The sequence below is a fragment of the Sphaeroforma arctica genome (assembly GCF_001186125.1).
Source record: "Sphaeroforma arctica JP610 unplaced genomic scaffold supercont1.794, whole genome shotgun sequence".
Classification (NCBI taxonomy): domain Eukaryota; class Ichthyosporea; order Ichthyophonida; genus Sphaeroforma; species Sphaeroforma arctica.
Window position 1 is genome coordinate 24,049 of NW_014039764.1, and position 18,262 is coordinate 42,310.

At 45.1% G+C, this 18,262-nt stretch overlaps 5 protein-coding genes across 5 annotated transcripts; all 5 read left to right on the forward strand.

Moving 5' to 3' along the window:
- Nucleotides 1-238: 238 nt before the first annotated feature.
- Nucleotides 239-1,324, forward strand: SARC_08632 (hypothetical protein; the record flags this gene model as incomplete). Its single annotated transcript, XM_014297381.1, has 2 exons — nucleotides 239-1,070; nucleotides 1,128-1,324. The coding sequence occupies 2 exons, from the start codon at nucleotides 239-241 to the stop codon at nucleotides 1,322-1,324; spliced, it is 1,029 nt and encodes a 342-aa protein (XP_014152856.1).
- A 7,606-nt stretch (nucleotides 1,325-8,930) lies between these two features.
- On the forward strand, nucleotides 8,931-12,114 carry SARC_08633 (hypothetical protein). Its single transcript, XM_014297382.1, has one exon. It carries the CDS (start codon nucleotides 9,513-9,515, stop codon nucleotides 11,718-11,720), a length of 2,208 nt encoding a protein of 735 aa, XP_014152857.1. The 5' UTR covers nucleotides 8,931-9,512; the 3' UTR covers nucleotides 11,721-12,114.
- Nucleotides 12,115-12,280: 166 nt separating this feature from the next.
- On the forward strand, nucleotides 12,281-13,028 carry SARC_08634 (hypothetical protein; the record flags this gene model as incomplete). Its single annotated transcript, XM_014297383.1, has 2 exons — nucleotides 12,281-12,327; nucleotides 12,368-13,028. 2 exons carry the CDS (start codon nucleotides 12,281-12,283, stop codon nucleotides 12,615-12,617), a joined length of 297 nt encoding a protein of 98 aa, XP_014152858.1. The 3' UTR covers nucleotides 12,618-13,028.
- A 1,331-nt stretch (nucleotides 13,029-14,359) lies between these two features.
- Nucleotides 14,360-14,635, forward strand: SARC_08635 (hypothetical protein; the record flags this gene model as incomplete). The annotated part of the gene is made up of 1 exon (XM_014297384.1): nucleotides 14,360-14,635. The coding sequence occupies one exon, from the start codon at nucleotides 14,360-14,362 to the stop codon at nucleotides 14,633-14,635; it is 276 nt and encodes a 91-aa protein (XP_014152859.1).
- Nucleotides 14,636-16,737: 2,102 nt separating this feature from the next.
- On the forward strand, nucleotides 16,738-16,959 carry SARC_08636 (hypothetical protein; the record flags this gene model as incomplete). The annotated part of the gene is made up of 1 exon (XM_014297385.1): nucleotides 16,738-16,959. A coding segment is annotated over one exon (222 nt), but the record flags the coding sequence as incomplete, so codon positions are not given.
- Nucleotides 16,960-18,262: the final 1,303 nt, after the last annotated feature.

The window sequence follows — 18,262 nt, forward strand, 5'->3', positions numbered from 1 at the left end:
CTGTTTTCTCATTTCGTTTATTTACTTTTAAATTTTATTATACTTAGCCTTAACCTAAGCGTTTATTTACTCTAAAGCGTTAATATCGCCTTGATAGACCGAAACTTACACATTTTAAAGATAGAAAAGATATTAACTACTTAGACTACTTAAACGTAAAGGTAGATAGCTACCACGAATTTTTCCTTAAGCACAGTTATTCTATAAGTGAATCGACTGAAGTCATAAGTTAAGTATTATGACTAAGAAAGGCAATACACCGTCAAAGAACCGCAAGGCCGAACGCAAGAAGATGGAGAGAGAAGCTGCTAATGCTGCCGCAGCCACTGCTGCCGCAGAAACGACCGCCGCTACTGCCGAAGCGTTTAACCGCACCGTAGCCGAAGCACTTGTCTGGGGCAATAACAGTCCTGACAACGCTTCGGATAAGGATGCAACTACTCCAATTAAGGAGACTACCCCTGCAGAAAGAGCCCGAGGGCCAACTATTGCCTCAACCTCGAAGCTCGCTTTTTCGAAGCCAAGAAGTGAGAAAAGGGACACGTTTCAAGACGCCCCAGCTAATTCTTCTGATGAAACTCAGAAGGAAAAGTCCTCAATTACAGGGGACAAAGACGAATCTCAGAAGGTACCTACACCGGAACCAGAAGAGGAGGCAAGCTCAAGTGGCAAACCCGAATCTACGTCCGAGACCACTGAGCCAACGCGCATAAGTAAGTTAACGACTAAAAACACTGATCTTAAGAATCAGTTAGCCGCTCTTATGAAAGGCATGTCTGTTGAACATGTAGATCGAATGTATGGATCAGGAAAGCACGCACAGCGCTTACGCGAGCATGTTTCTACGGGCACTACTAAAGCCCTACAGACGTGGACAAAACGTCAGCAGTCAATGTCGCCCGAAAAGCGAATGGACCTGAGCGCCAAACTTGTAGCAGCTGACCCAGATGGGCTCAGCATGTCTATACTCTACGAGGACCTGCCACCAGAAGTCCAGGCTAATTATTCGCCTGTTCTTTCGCCAGGTCATGAGTCGTCTGTCCTTGAGGGTATTATAGACCCAGAGGCAGGTAGAAACACTCCACCACCGTTACCCAATTGGTGAGACCGTCCACGTCATAAACCAGATAAGACTGGATATGTCGTCCATACGGAGATACCACCGGAAATTATAAGGCCAACGCCTATCCCAGGAACAGAGCACCGAAGGGCCTCGACCATGGATTTTACCCGGGGTAATAAACACCCTCGTAGACGTGTTAACGACGTCGAATTTAACCGTTTCGATCGCACCGCCTTGGACCGACCCGCAGAGGATTTCTAATCTGATGAGGTGACCGAACGTAATAAAGCAGTCGACGTCTACACCAAAAAGATGGAACTCGCCCATACCGATCACCGTGTGTATTATGCTAACATAAGTGCGATCAAGCAGAAGCGCATCGATCAGCTACTTCAGGCCCAACGTGGACAAGACCACCCGGACAACCAGAAGTGCAAGGGACAGATCAGTCGACTTAAGTCGAACTGGGATGCCTACAACAAGCAGGTAGAGTTCATAAAGAACCATAACCTCGACACGCTAACCCGTACGCTAAATGCGTTTACGGTCATGCTGGAGACAAATGATATTGCTCCCCAGCAATGGATATCTGCTTTAATGCAGTCGTTTGATCCTACAGGAACAAGTTTTTTGATCCTGCAGAGACATCAGCATGAGCTAGACACCTGTTGTGACTGGCCAGCTGTGTGCTGGTTAGTAACGTCCTTAGTAAGCAAGGACATGCGTAGTCCTAGACTAAGTTTAATTCTAACTGAACCAGTCGAGAATACTCCCATTCAGAGTTACATTCTGAAACTCGATGCAGATCTGAAGCGTCCTGGTATAATAGAGGACAAAGCTCAGAAATGGTACGAGTTCCTGACTATGCATGTGTTCTGCAAGAACATAGGGAACAACGACCGAGAGAGTCTGTACACCGAGTTGCGACGTAAGTACGCAACTGAGGCTCGAGACAAGGGACATGAAACAAAGTTCCATCTATCCCGACTTACGTGGGAACAGTTTTATGATACTGTCTCCACTCTTTACCCCTCACACCGAGTAACCTCGAAGGGAAAGACAGTAAATAAGAAACCACGCGAGCTCCCTGATCAAGGATACCTCTCACGCCAGACGTCAGATAATAAGCCTCATCAGACGCGTCCTGACCAGACACGTGCTCGCGACTCGACTCAATCAACGCGACCCAATAGACGGGCACACGCGTAGCCGAAGGACAAGGAACCTCCATATAAGAAAATAAAGAAATGTGCCGACGCACAGTGTGGGTATGACATTTGCCAATTGACCCCTAACGGTTATTGGAACGGAATACATGTAGCTACCTGTACACACTTCCTTACGAAGTGTGACAACTGTGAGAAGACCAATGGCTATCACGCCAAGTCTTGTGACAAGAAGGCCGATATTAAGTTGGAGTGAAAGTACTACCAGGTACAATCGTTACAAAGAAAATACAACGACTCCTTAGATGAGCGTGTAATAATCCCTGTATATTGCAACGGAAATAAAGTCCTTGCATTGATTGATCCTGGTTCAGAAATTTCATGTATATCCGACCGCTTTGCATTAATGAAAGACATTGAAAGGCGAACTCAAACTACTCACCTAATTTTAGCAGATGATAAAACTTCTAAGTGTGATACCATGGCCACAGATGTTGAAATCTCCCTGGCCGATGGCAGAAATATTACGACTCAAGCTGTGATCGTTAAGATGTCACAGAAGTATGACATTATAGTCGGAATGAACTATTTTCTCACGTTAGGGACAACCGTAACCGGTTTACCCAATAACATAGATCCATTAAAGGATCAATCAGACGATAATTGTCTGAAACCATATACACCACCATCAGACACAGTCAAGGAATTAATTACTGGCTTTGCCGATAAGATAATGAACCTTATATTAATAAATAAGAAAATAAAAATAACCGACTGGGCGCTTGACTTAACCAAGGTGGACTTTACTAAGCTCAAATGTCCTTCAAAAAACTATGTTTCTTGGAGACACGAAGCTGTAGTTAAAGAAAAAGTCGAGAAATAGTTAACCGATGGGGTAATCGAAATCAACTACCAACAAACGCCAGTTAACTTAGCATTATTGGCAGTTGATTAACACAACTCTGACGGAACATTTAAGAAACCCAGAGATATGAACCCAATAAATAAGTTATTGCCGACTCATAGTTTTCATCTCCCTCGTATAAACGAGTCACTGAGACGAATGGAAGGTGCTACGGTGTTTACATCCATCGACCCATCGTATGTACTTTAGTTTTACTTGGAAAGGTAAACAATACAGGTTTAGAGGCGTACCTTTCGGGTCACACTCTTTACCAGCATTCTTCCAACAAGTAATGGAAGAAATTTTTGCAGACATGCCTAACGTGCAAGTCTACATAGATGACATAGTCATCTTTTCGAAGACTAAGGGCAAACATGCCGCATTAGTCAGACGAGTCCTTCAGAGACTCAACGAACAAAATTTCAAAATTAACGAGAAGAAATGTCACTTCGCAATGAGCGAAATACAGCTCTCAGGCTATCGTATATCTGGGGAAGGTATTAAAATCGACCCCGGTAAGGTGGAACACCTGTTAGATTGGCAAACACCAAGTACAGGAAGAAATGTGAACAGCATGTGTGGGTTTGTAAACTTCTTCTCAGATGGAGTACCACACTTGGCTGATTATCTTAAACCCTTTGGACACTTAAGATGCTATAAAGGCAAACTAGGAGACTTGTGGACCAAAGAGTGTGATGACGCTTTTAAAGCGCTCAAGCACGCAGTCTAACCAGCCCCTGTTGTACAAGGACCAGTCGATGGCGTGCCTTTTGAAATAGCAACGGACGCATCAGACTTAGCACTCGGAGGCGTTCTCCGTTCAGCCAACCAGATGTGCCAGTCTGATGAAGGCTAGTCGGTAATTCTTGATAAGTGGCAAGTTATTGGTTAATGCACTAACTATGGACATCACGAATTTATTTATTTTTCTTTTTAAAGATAGGATTTTATTGAGTCTCTCGGATTCGCCCCAACGAAACATACCATAATTTCTAATAGAGCGACAACAAAACACTAAATAAAATCCCTTCGGCGAAAACAGTACTGAGAGGATTATATATAGGCAATGCCTCAGCCTTACAATCTCTCAGAGTATTGCTGTTTTCACGAGGCATACCTTACTTTACCAAAAGACTCCTTTCGTTTATTTATTTTTAAACTTTAATATAATTAGACTTAAGTTAAGCGTTTATTTATTCTAAGGCGTTAATATCGCCTAATATGCCGAAACTTACACCATCGTGATCGCGCAGAAATATTGAATGAAGATTGTCCGTCTGATGTCCCCTTCATCTCACTAATCCCTCAACCAAATGATGCTGATCGTGACGTATGGGAGCGCAATAGGAAAGGCCGTCTTCTCAAACTGTCAAAGCTAATCGCTTCCGCATTGACTAACCCATGATTGCTGCTGGACGCCTTGGTCTCTACAAACTAACATCTACACCATTTTCTGACCGAGTGCTCTGGGGTGGCCCTGCTACTGTCATAGCCTTTCATCCTCCTGTGTTGCATACAATTCAAGACAATGTTACTGCTAAAAAATATAAGGTCTATCGTTCCAAGATTAAAGCGTATCGCGAACCAGTTGAAACCCCGACAGCTTATGTTACTGGTACTCGTGATAACACGGTTTACACAAATTGGCTATTTATTCCAGCCCGTTCAAAGATGCTCCTGAATATGACAAGGCTCAGCTTGCCGATGTTTTTACAGACAGGCCTTCTGCTACTTTGTTTCGCTACAAATCTAATGCTGCTTTGCGGCAGTTCATTTCTCTGGCTGACTATTACAAATATGCTCGTGATGATTCCGCTTTTCGTGATGCTGATTTCGAGTTCCTCCGCCAGCACCTTACTCCTCCACGATTTACGGCTATTAAGTCCACTCTGAAGTGTGCTTATGCCCTTGCATTTCCAAGAAGCCTCTAGCTGATGACCAATGGAAATCAACCATGCATCAAATGGTCACTAAACTAACAACCTTGAATCCGAACTCCGGGACCTAAAATCCCGAACCTGTGCACCTCTAAATGATGGCACACCCCACACCATCCGAATCGGCTCCACAAGCCCGCCTGCCCCGCCAGCAAAAAGACCGCGGCCGAAGGCACCCAATAGCAGCAGTGAGCCTCCCAGCTACTGCTCAAAAGTGAACAAGTCCGCAAAACCGAGCCCCTAAAAACGTCCGACCGCACCAGATTCTCAACCCCTACTGCAGCCGCCAGTACCCACACACCTTTTGACGAAAGTGATGGACCGCCCTATGCCTGACAAAACTCTCCACGGAATGAATGACATAACTACGGTATGGCTCTTCTTTCGTGCAATTTTTTCTAAAGGCAACCCTCCATCTCAATCAGAATCTGAAAATTACTGGCACGCCCAACCGCTCCTCAATCGCCATCACTTCCTTTGGTATCTCCCGTCCAAACCGATTTTTCAACCAAATCACCACAGGAGTTTCACCAGTTTCGTCCGCCTTTGTGTTCCTAGTGACGCTGTTGCCCAGGTGAAACGATATGCAACACTTACGTGGATATGGCAGTTTGATGAAACTATCGACCCACGCTCCAAACATTATCCCGACTCTACGAAAGCAGCTTTAATCCACTATCTCCGTACCAAGCATGCCCTACTGAACCCTCTTGTTAAACCCACTTGTAACTTATCTCTTTTGAAATAAATAATATTATCCCTATTAACCCCGTCTACCGCGCCTCTCAACTCCTTGACTGGCGTACCAAATTTGAAGCTACGCTTCCGCACTGAACACGGATTCTATGCACAACCCTCTTGCTTATTCTTGATATGTTGCGACTTTATGTTGCGACTTCCGGTCTTTTACATTACTCCCTTTTTCGACCGTCGTGTTTTTAATCCGATTGTCTCTTTCCAATCGGATGGGGGGTTGTAAAACCCTCGCGTCCTGGTTAAACCATAAGGTGGTTTTTCGCATCCTACTTTCGTGTGTGCAGAAAACTCCTTATACTGATAAACCTGGAGACGACTGTACGCCAACGAGATCGTCCTTGGTTATCAGCCACCTATAAATAGCTGGGACGGTCGGTCGAGAGTGTCCCCACACTGATCTCTTTCGTGCTAGACCTACGGCTCGGCTACGGGCTACGGGCTACGGGCTACGGGCTACGGGCTACGGGCTACGGGCTACGGGCTACGGGCTACGGGCTACGGGCTACGGCCCACGGGGCCTGTACAAAATATAAACTAAAAGAAATACTGGAGATTTTGTTGGAGTTCCCGAGGGGGAGGAATTGTTTTTTAATAAGATAAAAATAGAAATAAATACTCTCTAGTAGACGTAGTAGTAGAGCCATAGCCTTCTCTTGTTCAATTTAGAAGGCTATGATATGCTCTAGCTAGAGTAGAGACTGTAAAGTGCAAAGTTCAAAGTCCACATTCCAGTCTCCAGAGTCTCCACTTACTCTCCAGTCTCCAGACTCCATCACTCCACTGAACTCCAGACTCCAGAATTTTTTCTCTCTCGCTCGGTCTCTCGGCTCTCCAAGTCTCCACATAAGCTCAATACGTTTTTTCTATATGCGATAAACTTTGAACGCAAACGAAAAGGTTTTATTTTTTAACGTTTTAAAGTATATCGAGGGCAAATTGACCATGATTTTTTTCAAATTTGCACCTGAGAAGTTGACCTTTCGTTGATTAACCGGGCACAATAAGGCGATTTGGCAAAATTCACAAGTGACAGAAATGGGCGGGCGATAATAGGGAATTCGTGCCGGTTAGGCCGCCTCATAAAATGTACCTATTTGTAAACCCGTAGGACTATATTTTAAAATAAACTTTGAACGTAAACACTTTTGATTTTTTGATTTTTACGTACTGAGGTTAGCTCTGCTATCTCACCACATTGAGTGAAGAAATTAAGGCTCTAAAATTTAATCTACATAGTGATTGGATTAATGAAGATCCGTTATTAAGTAAATATAAACATTCTCACGAAGAAGTAAAAAAAACCCTTAAGGGTCCTGGCTCCTGGCACCAGCCGCCATGCCCTTGCCCTGCTAAGTATGTAACTATATACCCTTGGCCTTAGTGCTCTGGCCCCTGGGCCCCCGGCAGGCTGGCCCCTGGCCCTGGGCCTCCTTCTCTCTGTGTGTGGCGTAGAGAGTATTCCTCGCATTCAGACTTCAAAGTTCATTAACTGTTGGACTGTATGTCAAATGTCAATTACCCCCGGTAATACAGACTTCAGAAGTTCAGAGGCAGCACTGCAGCAGTGAGCGACTGGAGGTTGGGCCGTTGAGCCTTTATTGAAGTTTGAGAGGTTGATGACTTTTGTTGGGAACTTGGAAGATGGGAGTTTGACCGAGTGTTAGTGGGGGCCCCACTAACACAAAAAAATAATAAAGAAGAAAAACGGCTTTTTTTCAAACATGTACAGATATTTTTATTTTTGACTTTTTTATGTTTGACAATTGACAGAGTATTCATGGACTCATGGAGTGAACCAATTTATTGTATGTAGAACCTAAGGTATGCAAACTACGTAAAAAAAAGTATTTTTACTGGAGCTCGGGTTTAAGATTATGAGAAAAAAACATCCATGAATGTGTATTTATAATAAAAAAAACTAGTAAAGTTTACTCATTACTGATAAAAAAAATCACCAATTGTATTCATAAAAATAATAATCAAAGACTCTCCCGAGAGTCCCGGCCCCCCAGCCAGTCTTATAGAGAGTTGAGTCACCAGTCTCCACTCTCCACTGTGAAAATATTAACAAAAATAAATAATCATCTGATGAGCCTCCGGGAGTCCAGTGCCGATCAAACCGACCTGGTCGCAACAGGGCCTTGTCCAACGTATCCGGTCTGTGTGGACAAGACCCTGGGGGCTGGCCGCTAACCTCATACAGTTTTTCGTTGAAACTTTTATAAATCGAAAAAACATACGTTTACGTTCAACTTTTATTACATATGTGGTCCCTTGTATGCTCATAGGTCTAAACATGTAAGTGTGTACAGATTTCACAATACGAACCAGTCCTATAAAAAGAACTTAGGTAGGCTCTTCTGATCACCATATAACCGTTTAAACGTTTAAAAAATGAATAAATATGCGGTTACGTTCAACTTCTATCCCGTACCCCAATAACGTAATGAGCTTAGGGGCTGGGGCCCTGAGTCCCTGAGTCCCTGACTGCTGAGTCACCAGTTCTGAGTTCTCCAATGAAGTTAAGGTTCTGAAATCGAAATCTAAATAATGATTGGATTGTTGATGCTCCGTTGAGTAAGTACAGTACGTACGAAAAAGTAAAGACTAAATGTAAAAAGGCCTGGGGCCGGGGCCCTCTACCAGAGGGCCTACATACTAGTAGTAGATTAGTAGCTAGTAGAGGGCTGGATTCGGGGAACTTGTAATTTTGGAAGTCGTTAGTCGACGGTACACTCGACAGTCAGATAAATAGTAAATATTTGCAGAGCATAGAGTCGTTAAGAGCTATGCAAATATTTACTATCTTATGCAGTCATTTTAAATAGTTCGCGACTCGGCGACAATAAAAAAGAAATCAGCAATATACTTTCAGTGAGAATCGACTGTCGAGTCACTGGCTCACTGCTAGCCGCCAGGTCAGACTGCCAGAGTTGAGAGTTCAGACTGTCAAGTGTCACAGTCGTCATCCGAGTCTCTATCTCAGATTTTCAAAGAAGTCAAGCAACAGACCAAACTCACTCAACTTCTCAGACACATGCAAGAAGAGAGCAGAGTCTTCAGACGTCTCAGACTGTCAATATGTTCACTATTATTTTCTCACTCTGAGAGCGAGAGAGAGAGAGATTGAATGAATGAATGAATTTGAAAAAACAATCTGGACCAGTTCGGATGTGATCTTTCAACATAAATACTTCGACTTCGAAGCTCACTAGTTCAGTGATTCAACACGACGATACATTTCAAAGGGATACACTATTCAAAAATGTTCATAATTAAAATTGATGCCTTCTTCATATTATATTGGTGTCTTTTGCTGTGCTCGACAGCGGCTACTGCAAGTCGCCCGCTACAGCGTGACTTGCGGCTCCTCAATTTGGGGGCGGTGGCTATCACATCAATGGAAGTTGGAGGCGCATCCCATTCTATCTATGAAGTCTCTGAAGCAAATGTTATTTCTACCGAGATCCAGACTTATACAGTACAACATACGAGAGTTTTAGAACCATGTCCAATTAACTTGGAAATAGATTCAACTTGCAAAGTAGAAGAGCTAGCAATTGCTGGTCATGCAAATACTACTATCACATTGGCTGTTGTTCATCAACTAAATGTAGAGCTCTTAAATAAGCCCCAGTGTAATGACCACAACACTGTGAATCGATACCTCATTGTATCAACAATGCATGTGTCAATTTACGCACTATATGCTTGCAATGCGACTCGGATTTGAAGAATGTCCCTCATTGTTAGTGGACTCGGCCTGTGCAGGTACTGGAAATCAGGCCTTCTGCGGCTTTCGTACAGTTTACGAAGGATATCTATGTGGCTCGCAGACCATCGTCACTGTTTGCCCGCTTGAGCAGTGTCAGTGTAGTGACCAGTGCTCATCGACAAGATCTTCCCTCGTAGGATTCACTGAGTGTCGAAATTGCACTATAATCCCAACGCCTTCAACTTCTTCAACACCATCGCCATCAGTCTCGCCGTCCCCCAGTCAGATTTTACCAGGAACAGGTAGTGTGAGCGGCAGAGTGACTGACCAGCGAGGGAAGCCACTGGCTAGCGTTGAGCTTCGACTGGAACCCAGTGATAGCAGAAAGCGTCGTGATACTGCCAATGAGGGAAACGTGGGATGGTACAATGGAGAGCTGACTCGGGACCGGCGGGCGGTACAAGTCGAATTCACGAATGAGAACGGTGATTATACATTTGTAAATGTATTGCCAGGCAACTTCGCAATTGCTGTCAATCCTTCCGTGGAAGTCGGCGGGGAAATGTTTCTCATCGCTGTACTTGCTCTACAGCCAGTTTTCATTCGAGCGTCGACAGCATCATCAACAATCCCATTCGTATTCGGACAGACTGGGTCTATTCCTGTCGGTACTCTTAACGCGGATGGCTTGCCTATCGGGGCAGCCACAGTGAATCTATTTCAAAGCGGAAATTCACTGTTGGTCGTGGCAACAACAAGTACTGATGCGACAACTGGAATATACACTTTTATGGAACTTCCGGATGGTGACTTCATCATAGAATTTATTGTTAGCAGCGTTGGTAATGGCGAGTACGTCGTGCTTCAGGACGGTGCTGGTACGGCATCGAATACTCTGTCCATCGCTCTCCCAAGTGCTGACAATTTAGTGACTGTAGCGCAGCAATGCTTTGTAGTGGGCCAAATAGGATCGGTATACGGAAGACTCAGGCAGAAGCAAACCAACGCGGTTGTATCAGGAGCGATCGTATCACAAGGGAGTAATTCGCAGACACTAGCAACGACGACTACAAGGGAGGGCTTTCTCGCATTCCCTAGGGTAGGGTTTGGATCGGCAGTTGTGGTCGTACCGTTATCTGTCAGTCTGGGCGAATCAGTGAGTCATTTGAGCACAGAAGTACCAGTTTCACTCAATTTAAACAGCCCGACCATAGCATTAGACATAGGTTATGCGCCAGTGGAGATACCTTCAAATTCGCCTACACCTTCGCCATCATCAAGTACCACAGCTACCACAAGTCCTTCTATGACACCAAGTACGACACCAACTACATCAATCACAATTACATACAGTGCTTCAACGAGTCCCAGTAAAACACCGAGTGTGACACTAACTTCAACAACTACCAACACACCCAGCGCTACAACAAGTCCTACTGTGACACCAAGCATGACACCAACTCCATCAAGCACAAATGCACCCAGTGCTACAACAAGTCCCACTGTAACACCAAGCATGACACCAACTCCATCAAGCACAACTACACCTAGTGCTACAACAAGTCCTACTGTGACACCAAGCATGACACCAACTCCATCAAGCACAACTACACCCAGTGCTACAACAAGTCCCACTGTAGCACCAACACCAACTCCATCAAGCACAACTACACCCAGTGCTACAACAAGTCCTACTGTGACACCAAGCATGACACCAACTCCATCAAGCACAACTACACCCATTGCTACAACAAGTCCCACTGTAACACCAAGCATGACACCAACTCCATCAAGCACAACTACACCCAGTGCTACAACAAGTCCTACTGTGGCACCAAGCATGACACCAACTCCATCAAGCACAACTACACCCAGTGCTACAACAAGTCCCACTGAAACACCAAGCATGACACCAACTCCATCAAGCACAACTACACCCAGTGCTACAACAAGTCCTACTGTGACACCAAGCATGACACCAACTCCATCAAGTACAACTACACCCAGTGCTACAACAAGTCCTACTGTGACACCAAGCATGACACCAACTCCATCAAGCACAACTACACCCAGTGCTACAACAAGTCTTACCGTGACACCAAGCATGCCATCAACTCCGTCAACCACAACTACACCCAGTGTTTCTGCGAGTCCACAGCAAGCCGAAGATCCAGGATAGTATCTGGCTAGTGAACGTGTCTATTGCGCAACAATCTGTTCTGAACGTTCATCTTCGTGCGTAGCTTCTCGTCTCAACGATATAGATACGGAAGAGAAAATTAGAGATTTGGTCTCATCTCTGGGTAGTTCTTGTACCCAGTATAAAAATTAATGTTTCTGTTAACCCGGCTGTGAACGGATAAGGATATTACTTTTATCAGAATTTGCATGTTCCAGCCTCTTGTGGATGGAGTACTAGTGACAGCTTTATGATCTGCTGCTGTGGTTCCAATGCCGACGATTATCATATTCCAAACGTGTAACAGGATCCGGTTTCGAAGGTTCTGACGAGACGATAGACTTTGATCAGTAAATAAAGGAAACGAATAGGAGGCGTATGCGTTCAACTTTTAACACTACCATGTCCATATTTATTTCATATCTACATATAGGTTGGTCTAGACAGACAGTATGTATTGTTGTTCGACAGTGTGTCACACATTGCCAAGTTTCAGCATGGAGTTTGTCAAAGCCTTCAAATGCAAGCGGTGACGACAAAGGATTGCTAAGCCCATTCCTATGCTCAAAAATGTGACACCAATCCAAGCCACCGAAACCACCGACGAGTGTGGTCCGTGAACTACTCACCCTGTATGATCACTACAGAGACTCATGGGTAACTACCAGCAGTAGTGATGACAGCATTGACGGTAATTTACCTACAAAATGGGCTCTGTGGAAGCTTGGCACAGGTGAGAGTTATAAGGAGAACTTCGTCGAGGGAGAAGCTTTTCTTAGTTACATTGGAGGCGATACTCGGACCCAGGCAATGAAGCGAACCGAAAAGAGTAAGCGAAGACTAGGACTAGCCAGGAATCGAAGGACCATATTTGTACCCAAGCGACCTGAGTTGTAACTGTGGGATAGTAAGTACGTCCACAAATGCGCGCACGTTGTCATTGTGCATCATACTGCATAGCAGGTCATCAGAAACAAGACCGGAACCGTCAAAATGTAAGTATCTGGCGCATAGCAGAATAAAACAAAAGTACTTTTCCAGCGAGGAAGAGCTTATGAAGTTCCCTATGTGATGCTTCCCACTTACAGTCGAGACTTTTGTAATCAGTCACATATTTTACACGTAATGGGGTTCTCATGGTGACCGTTTAGATGCGAGTGTGTGCCGCGCTAAAAATATTTGAATAACGGCGCACCTGCGCGGTTATGCAGATCAACAGACGGTTACAACGTCACACCAGCTTAGGTCGAGGATATACCGAAGGTGTCGTATATCACAAGGGCTTGTGCGAGCCCTCAGTGTGATCGGAAGAAATCTTCGGGAATCGATGGTATCCCGTACAATGACATGGGGGCCGAAGCCGGAACAACAGGTGTTTGCGACATATGTGTGGGACTAATAGGGGCAATGACAGGCAAATGTTGTCTGGAAAGCAGCAACTATCCATGATTAGCGTATACAATGGCGGGTGCAGCATGAAAGCTATCAATGATTATGCTGGACACGCGCGGAGGATCCCCTGAATTGATATTATACAACAACGGGTGATCGGCTTGTATATGTGAATTAGTATGTTCATGTAAATATGATATTCGTTCTAAAGAAGACACTTTGGGGAATGATACCTAGACTACACAGTACACTACAGAGCATGTAATCACAAGTCGAGGGTCATCAGCTTTTCGATAGTTTTATCAAACTAGCGCTCAAAGTGCCAACACTGGAATTAAAAAACTAATTGTTCCACAAATTGTTGATGACAAGATTGCACTAAGCTGATACAGTCAGTAATTCGCATTAAAAAAGGTGAGGTTATAGTCTCTTCTTTTGAAATAGATGATGATTGCACCGAAAAATATGTACGCAATGATATATATATATACATATACTATGTATATATATATATTGTGATTGACTGTGGGTGGAACCCTGGGGGTGTTAGCCTGTGGGTATAACCTTAGGGGTGTTAGTGGTTGGTTAGGTGGCTAACCTAGGAACTGAATAACCTAAGCCTGGGACTTGGGGAAGGATCAGGTTTAGGGTTACCCCATAAGCAGAGACTGGGAAGGGCCCAGACCTAGGGTAACCCATGTAGTGGGGCCTGAGGGTCTCAGATTTGAGACACTCAGGTTTTGGTTCAGTGATGAGTCATCATCAAATATTAAGTAGTCATCACCACGGTTGTAGGGCAGAACTACTTTGGGAGTAATTTGATCATATTACTAACAAACATATTTAATCCACTAATTTAATAACTTAGTGAATAAACCTGTAATTTGTGTGAGTCTAACAATTGTTTAGAATCACTCACAATTAGATTAGAGTAACGTATAACAGGATAGTTAGACGCTAGTATTTTCTTTTTCGAAATGACGAAGGATGAGATTGAGATCTTCAATGGGAAAACAGATGACGATTAGCATCGATGGATGGGGTCGTCGGGTCAAGTGATAAAGGAGCGTAGGGCCCATAACGCTAGTCACATTGTTTGAGCGGCAGCAAAGCAACGCCATACTGTCAATAATTTTCTGAAAAAAGGGTTCACCACTGCGACCCAGGACAGCATCAGGACAATACTGGGTACAGATCTGATGGACATTGGCCTTGTCGACCCTGTGGTTTTAGCGAAGCATTGCGACATGTTGAAGATGCTGTTTGAAGAGCCTCGTTCTGACATGCTCATTGCTGCGGATCGTTTGGCTGGTGAGTTTCGCAACTCGCCATGGAAGGTGGTTGCGATGTCGCAGAATTTCCAAACATACGGCATGTGGGCCGTCATGGGGCATCACTTGTTTAGGATTCTGGCGCACAGGGATGCTGAGGGTCCTATGCCCAACTATTTGGATGTTTTTTTGGGGTTAATCCGCAAGCTTGAAATGGTCAAGACCATGTCCAGCTTGCTGAGCGGCTCATGACCAAGTTGCGGGCGCTCGTGAGGCACGAGGCTTCGGCTGTTCAGGAGGACCCTGACCGTGTTCTTCTTTATGAACAGGTGATGGTAGCTGCCGAGGCGATGAAGGCTCACCTTGTTGTCACGGCACGTTTGTCGACAAAAGGTGGGGTCATTGCAAACCACAGGTTGGAGTGCTTCCAGAGCCCTCATGTCACGTTTTCCCTTCCGAATCGATGACAGCCATACATGAGTGTATGGATCTCTTCTTTGAGCGCTTGTTTGTGCATGACAAGGCTCTAGGAGACAATGTTAGATTGGTCTATCATATAAAGGGGCTTGCGTCGGTGCTAGTGATGGTACAGAATGCGCAAGGAGGCGTTGCCCCACCGCCAAAAGCTCCCGGGGCCTCCTCCGCTGGTCAAGGGGGGGGACATATATGAGTTAGGGGCTACGTTAGCGGCCGTTAATGTTTCACACAACAGCTTCGCTGGCCAGCAGAAGGATCTTGCGGGACAGAGAGGGATCTGCGAAACCTTATCAAGCGTAATCGCACGCCTAACCCCAAGAACAAAGGGGCAAATAAAGGCAAAGGCGGTCAAAAACGCGCAAGGGATGCGTCGGAAGAGCCAGGGATTGAACTGTCGGAGAACGACGACATCCGGGCAGCCAGGGAGGCTTACCATAAGGTCATTCGCTGCCACAATTGTAAGCAGCGTGGCCACTTCCGCAAGTCATGCCCAGCGCAGCAGCAATGACTGTTGGGCGCTGTAGGCACTGTGGTGCAGGAGAAAGCACAAGCTGGGAGTGTGATACAGGGTGCCATTGCAGGCGACGACGTTGAAGTCTATGTTGATTCGGGAGCGACACCGAGTTTGGTCACCAAGTTCTTTGTTGCACAGCAAGGTCTAAATACGGCGCGGTACCTAGGTCTGCCGTATAAAGGGGTTGCAGAGATGGGGCTTGTACGCCCATCGGGTGTTGTAAAATCGAATGTGACAATTGATACATGGGGAGGCAACACCATTGAGCGACCAACGGATTTGCTGGTAGTTGACTCGCTGCCGTTTGACACGGACGTGTTGCTGGGATTTCAGTCCATGAGAAAGGACCACTTGGCCCTTATATGGACGAAACATGATTTCTTGGCGGTAGTACCTCAGACGGAGGCCATTGATTTTCTCGCCACGGAGGCTTTGGAGGATGAGCAGCCGCCCATGTTGGGCCCGCGGGGAAAGCGGGCGAAGGCAAGGAGGACGGAGGTTAACAACAAGAGACGCAGGCTGTCGGAGGTGATTTCACAGGACTTGCGCTTTGTGGTCAGAATACAAGTACTTAGATTTATTTGATTATTTAGGTTTATTACAAGTTTTACAGTTTATCAGAATAATCTGATAAACTGGGTTTTATGGTTTTGCTGGTTTTACAGCACATGACTAATGACTCATTTTAAGAGTCATTCATCTTAGGATTACTGTTTATAATTATTAATAAATGAACAACGTCCCCTTCCCTGAGGAGGGAGAACGTTGAGATACAGTTATCTAGCGTATACTTACTACACGCGGATAAGAGGTTTCAGAATGGTGACGTTAAGACATTCTGCGAGCGGCGGGGTGTCGAACCGCACTGGGTGACGGTTGACAACCATCAAAGCAATGGCAGACCAGAGACGTTGATCCGGACGATGAAGGATTGGTTGCGCCGGGAGGTTGAGCATAATGATGACTCACCTCACGCTTGGTTGCATGAGGTGTACGATATGGCGCAGGTATACAATGCCACCAGGAACTCGGTGACAGGGTTTGCGCCATATTTCCACTTGACAGGAAGGGATTTTAATGGTCAGAAGAGTTTGGAGCTACAGGACAGGGTGCTATCTTTGTTGGAGTACGAACAAGGCACTGAAGCGATGGTCCGTGACGCAGTAGCAGCGGTCAGGGACAGGCAGGCGTAACTGGAACAGCAGACGAGAGCTAATGTCCGACGGGAGGATGTCCCTCTCAGCTGGCAGTCGGCTCGAGGGACCGGTATCGGCTGAGAGGGAAGTCACATGACCTGTCATCGCGGTGGGGTGGACCGGCGCGGGTAGTGGCGGTTCAAGCACCTTTGACGCATACGGTTGAGATGTCTGATGGATCTCACAGTACTTTCTTACGGGCGGAGTTGAAACCGCACGTTGAAAAGCTCTCGGAGCAAGAGGAACAGCGCTCTGTGGTGCGGTATCGCCCGCATGGCCCGTATGAGGAGTGGTTAATGTATCATTCGCCTCTGACTGAGCGGCAGGATGCTACCGTCAAGCGGTTGGTCATGCCATGCATCGTACGAAGCAGACGAGAACTTGGTCAGGTGAGCTTAGTTCAGCCTAGGGACGCTGGGAGTTGTGGTGAGACGAGGTGAATCTACCATTCTTTGCGCCACCGGTGGACGATGAAGACGGGAAGAAAGTGCTTGGAGAGGACTATCAGGTCTTGTTGAAGCGGGTGGTACCGCTGTAAAAAAGCCGTGATGCCTATAAGAGGAAGATCTTAAATGTATTTGCTCTTGCACAGTCGGCGTTCTACAGGAAGAAGCGTCTGCAAGCTTGGGGTGAACTACAGATAGCAGAGGATGGATCGGAGCTGCCGTCGCGACGTTGGTTATAGTGCTTGCTTTGTTGTGAAATCCTCAGACCGTTGAGGTGAGGGATGAAGAACTCCATCCTCCACGAGGGGATGGAGATGTAAGCATCTCTTGTGTATAGTGTATATAGTGTAGATAGGACTACCCACAGTCTGGCTATGATAAGTTGCATAAAGAGTTATGTTAACTATCCTAGCAGGGGGTTGTGATTGACTGTGGGTGGAACCCTAGGGGTGTTAGCCTGTGGGTATAACCTTAGGGGTGTTAGTGGTTGGTTAGGTGGCTAACCTAGACCTGGGACCTGAATAACCTAAGCCTGGGACTTGGGGAAGGATCAGGTTAAGGGTTACCCATAAGCAGAGGCTGGGAAGGGCCCAGACCTAGGGTAACCCATGTAGTGGGGCCTGAGGGTCTCAGATTTGAGACACTCAGGTTTTGGTTCAGTGATGAGTCATCATCAAATATTAAGTAGTCATCACCACGATTGTAGGGCAGGACTACCACGGTTGTAGGGCAGAACTACTTTGGGAGTAATTTGATCATATTACTATCAAACATATTTGATAATATAGATAGAGGGTGTGACAGGAGAACTACCACACGCTACACCAATAATCTAATAACTTAGTGAATAAGCCTGTATTTTGTGCGAGTCTAACTATTGTCTAGAATCACTCACAATATATATATATATATATATATATATATATATATATGTCTCTGTAAGTATGTATATATGTTTGTATGTATGTGTATGTATATATGGATGTACACATGTCTGTATGTTTGGATAATAGCATATATGTAGTTATGCATGTATGTACGAAAATATGTATGTATGTATGCACGTGTATATATAATTATATGTATACATATACAAATACATAAACATATACATACACATACATATATATATATTATATATATATATATATATATATATATACATATATGTATATAATTATACATATATAGATATATACATCTATAAATATATACATATCCACACACACACTAACACACACACACG

What these genes read in the sequence shown, in the direction of transcription:
- SARC_08633 (XM_014297382.1), top strand. Translation starts at nt 9,513, where the DNA reads ATGTGTCAATTTACGCACTATATGCTTGCAATGCGACTCGGATTTGAA.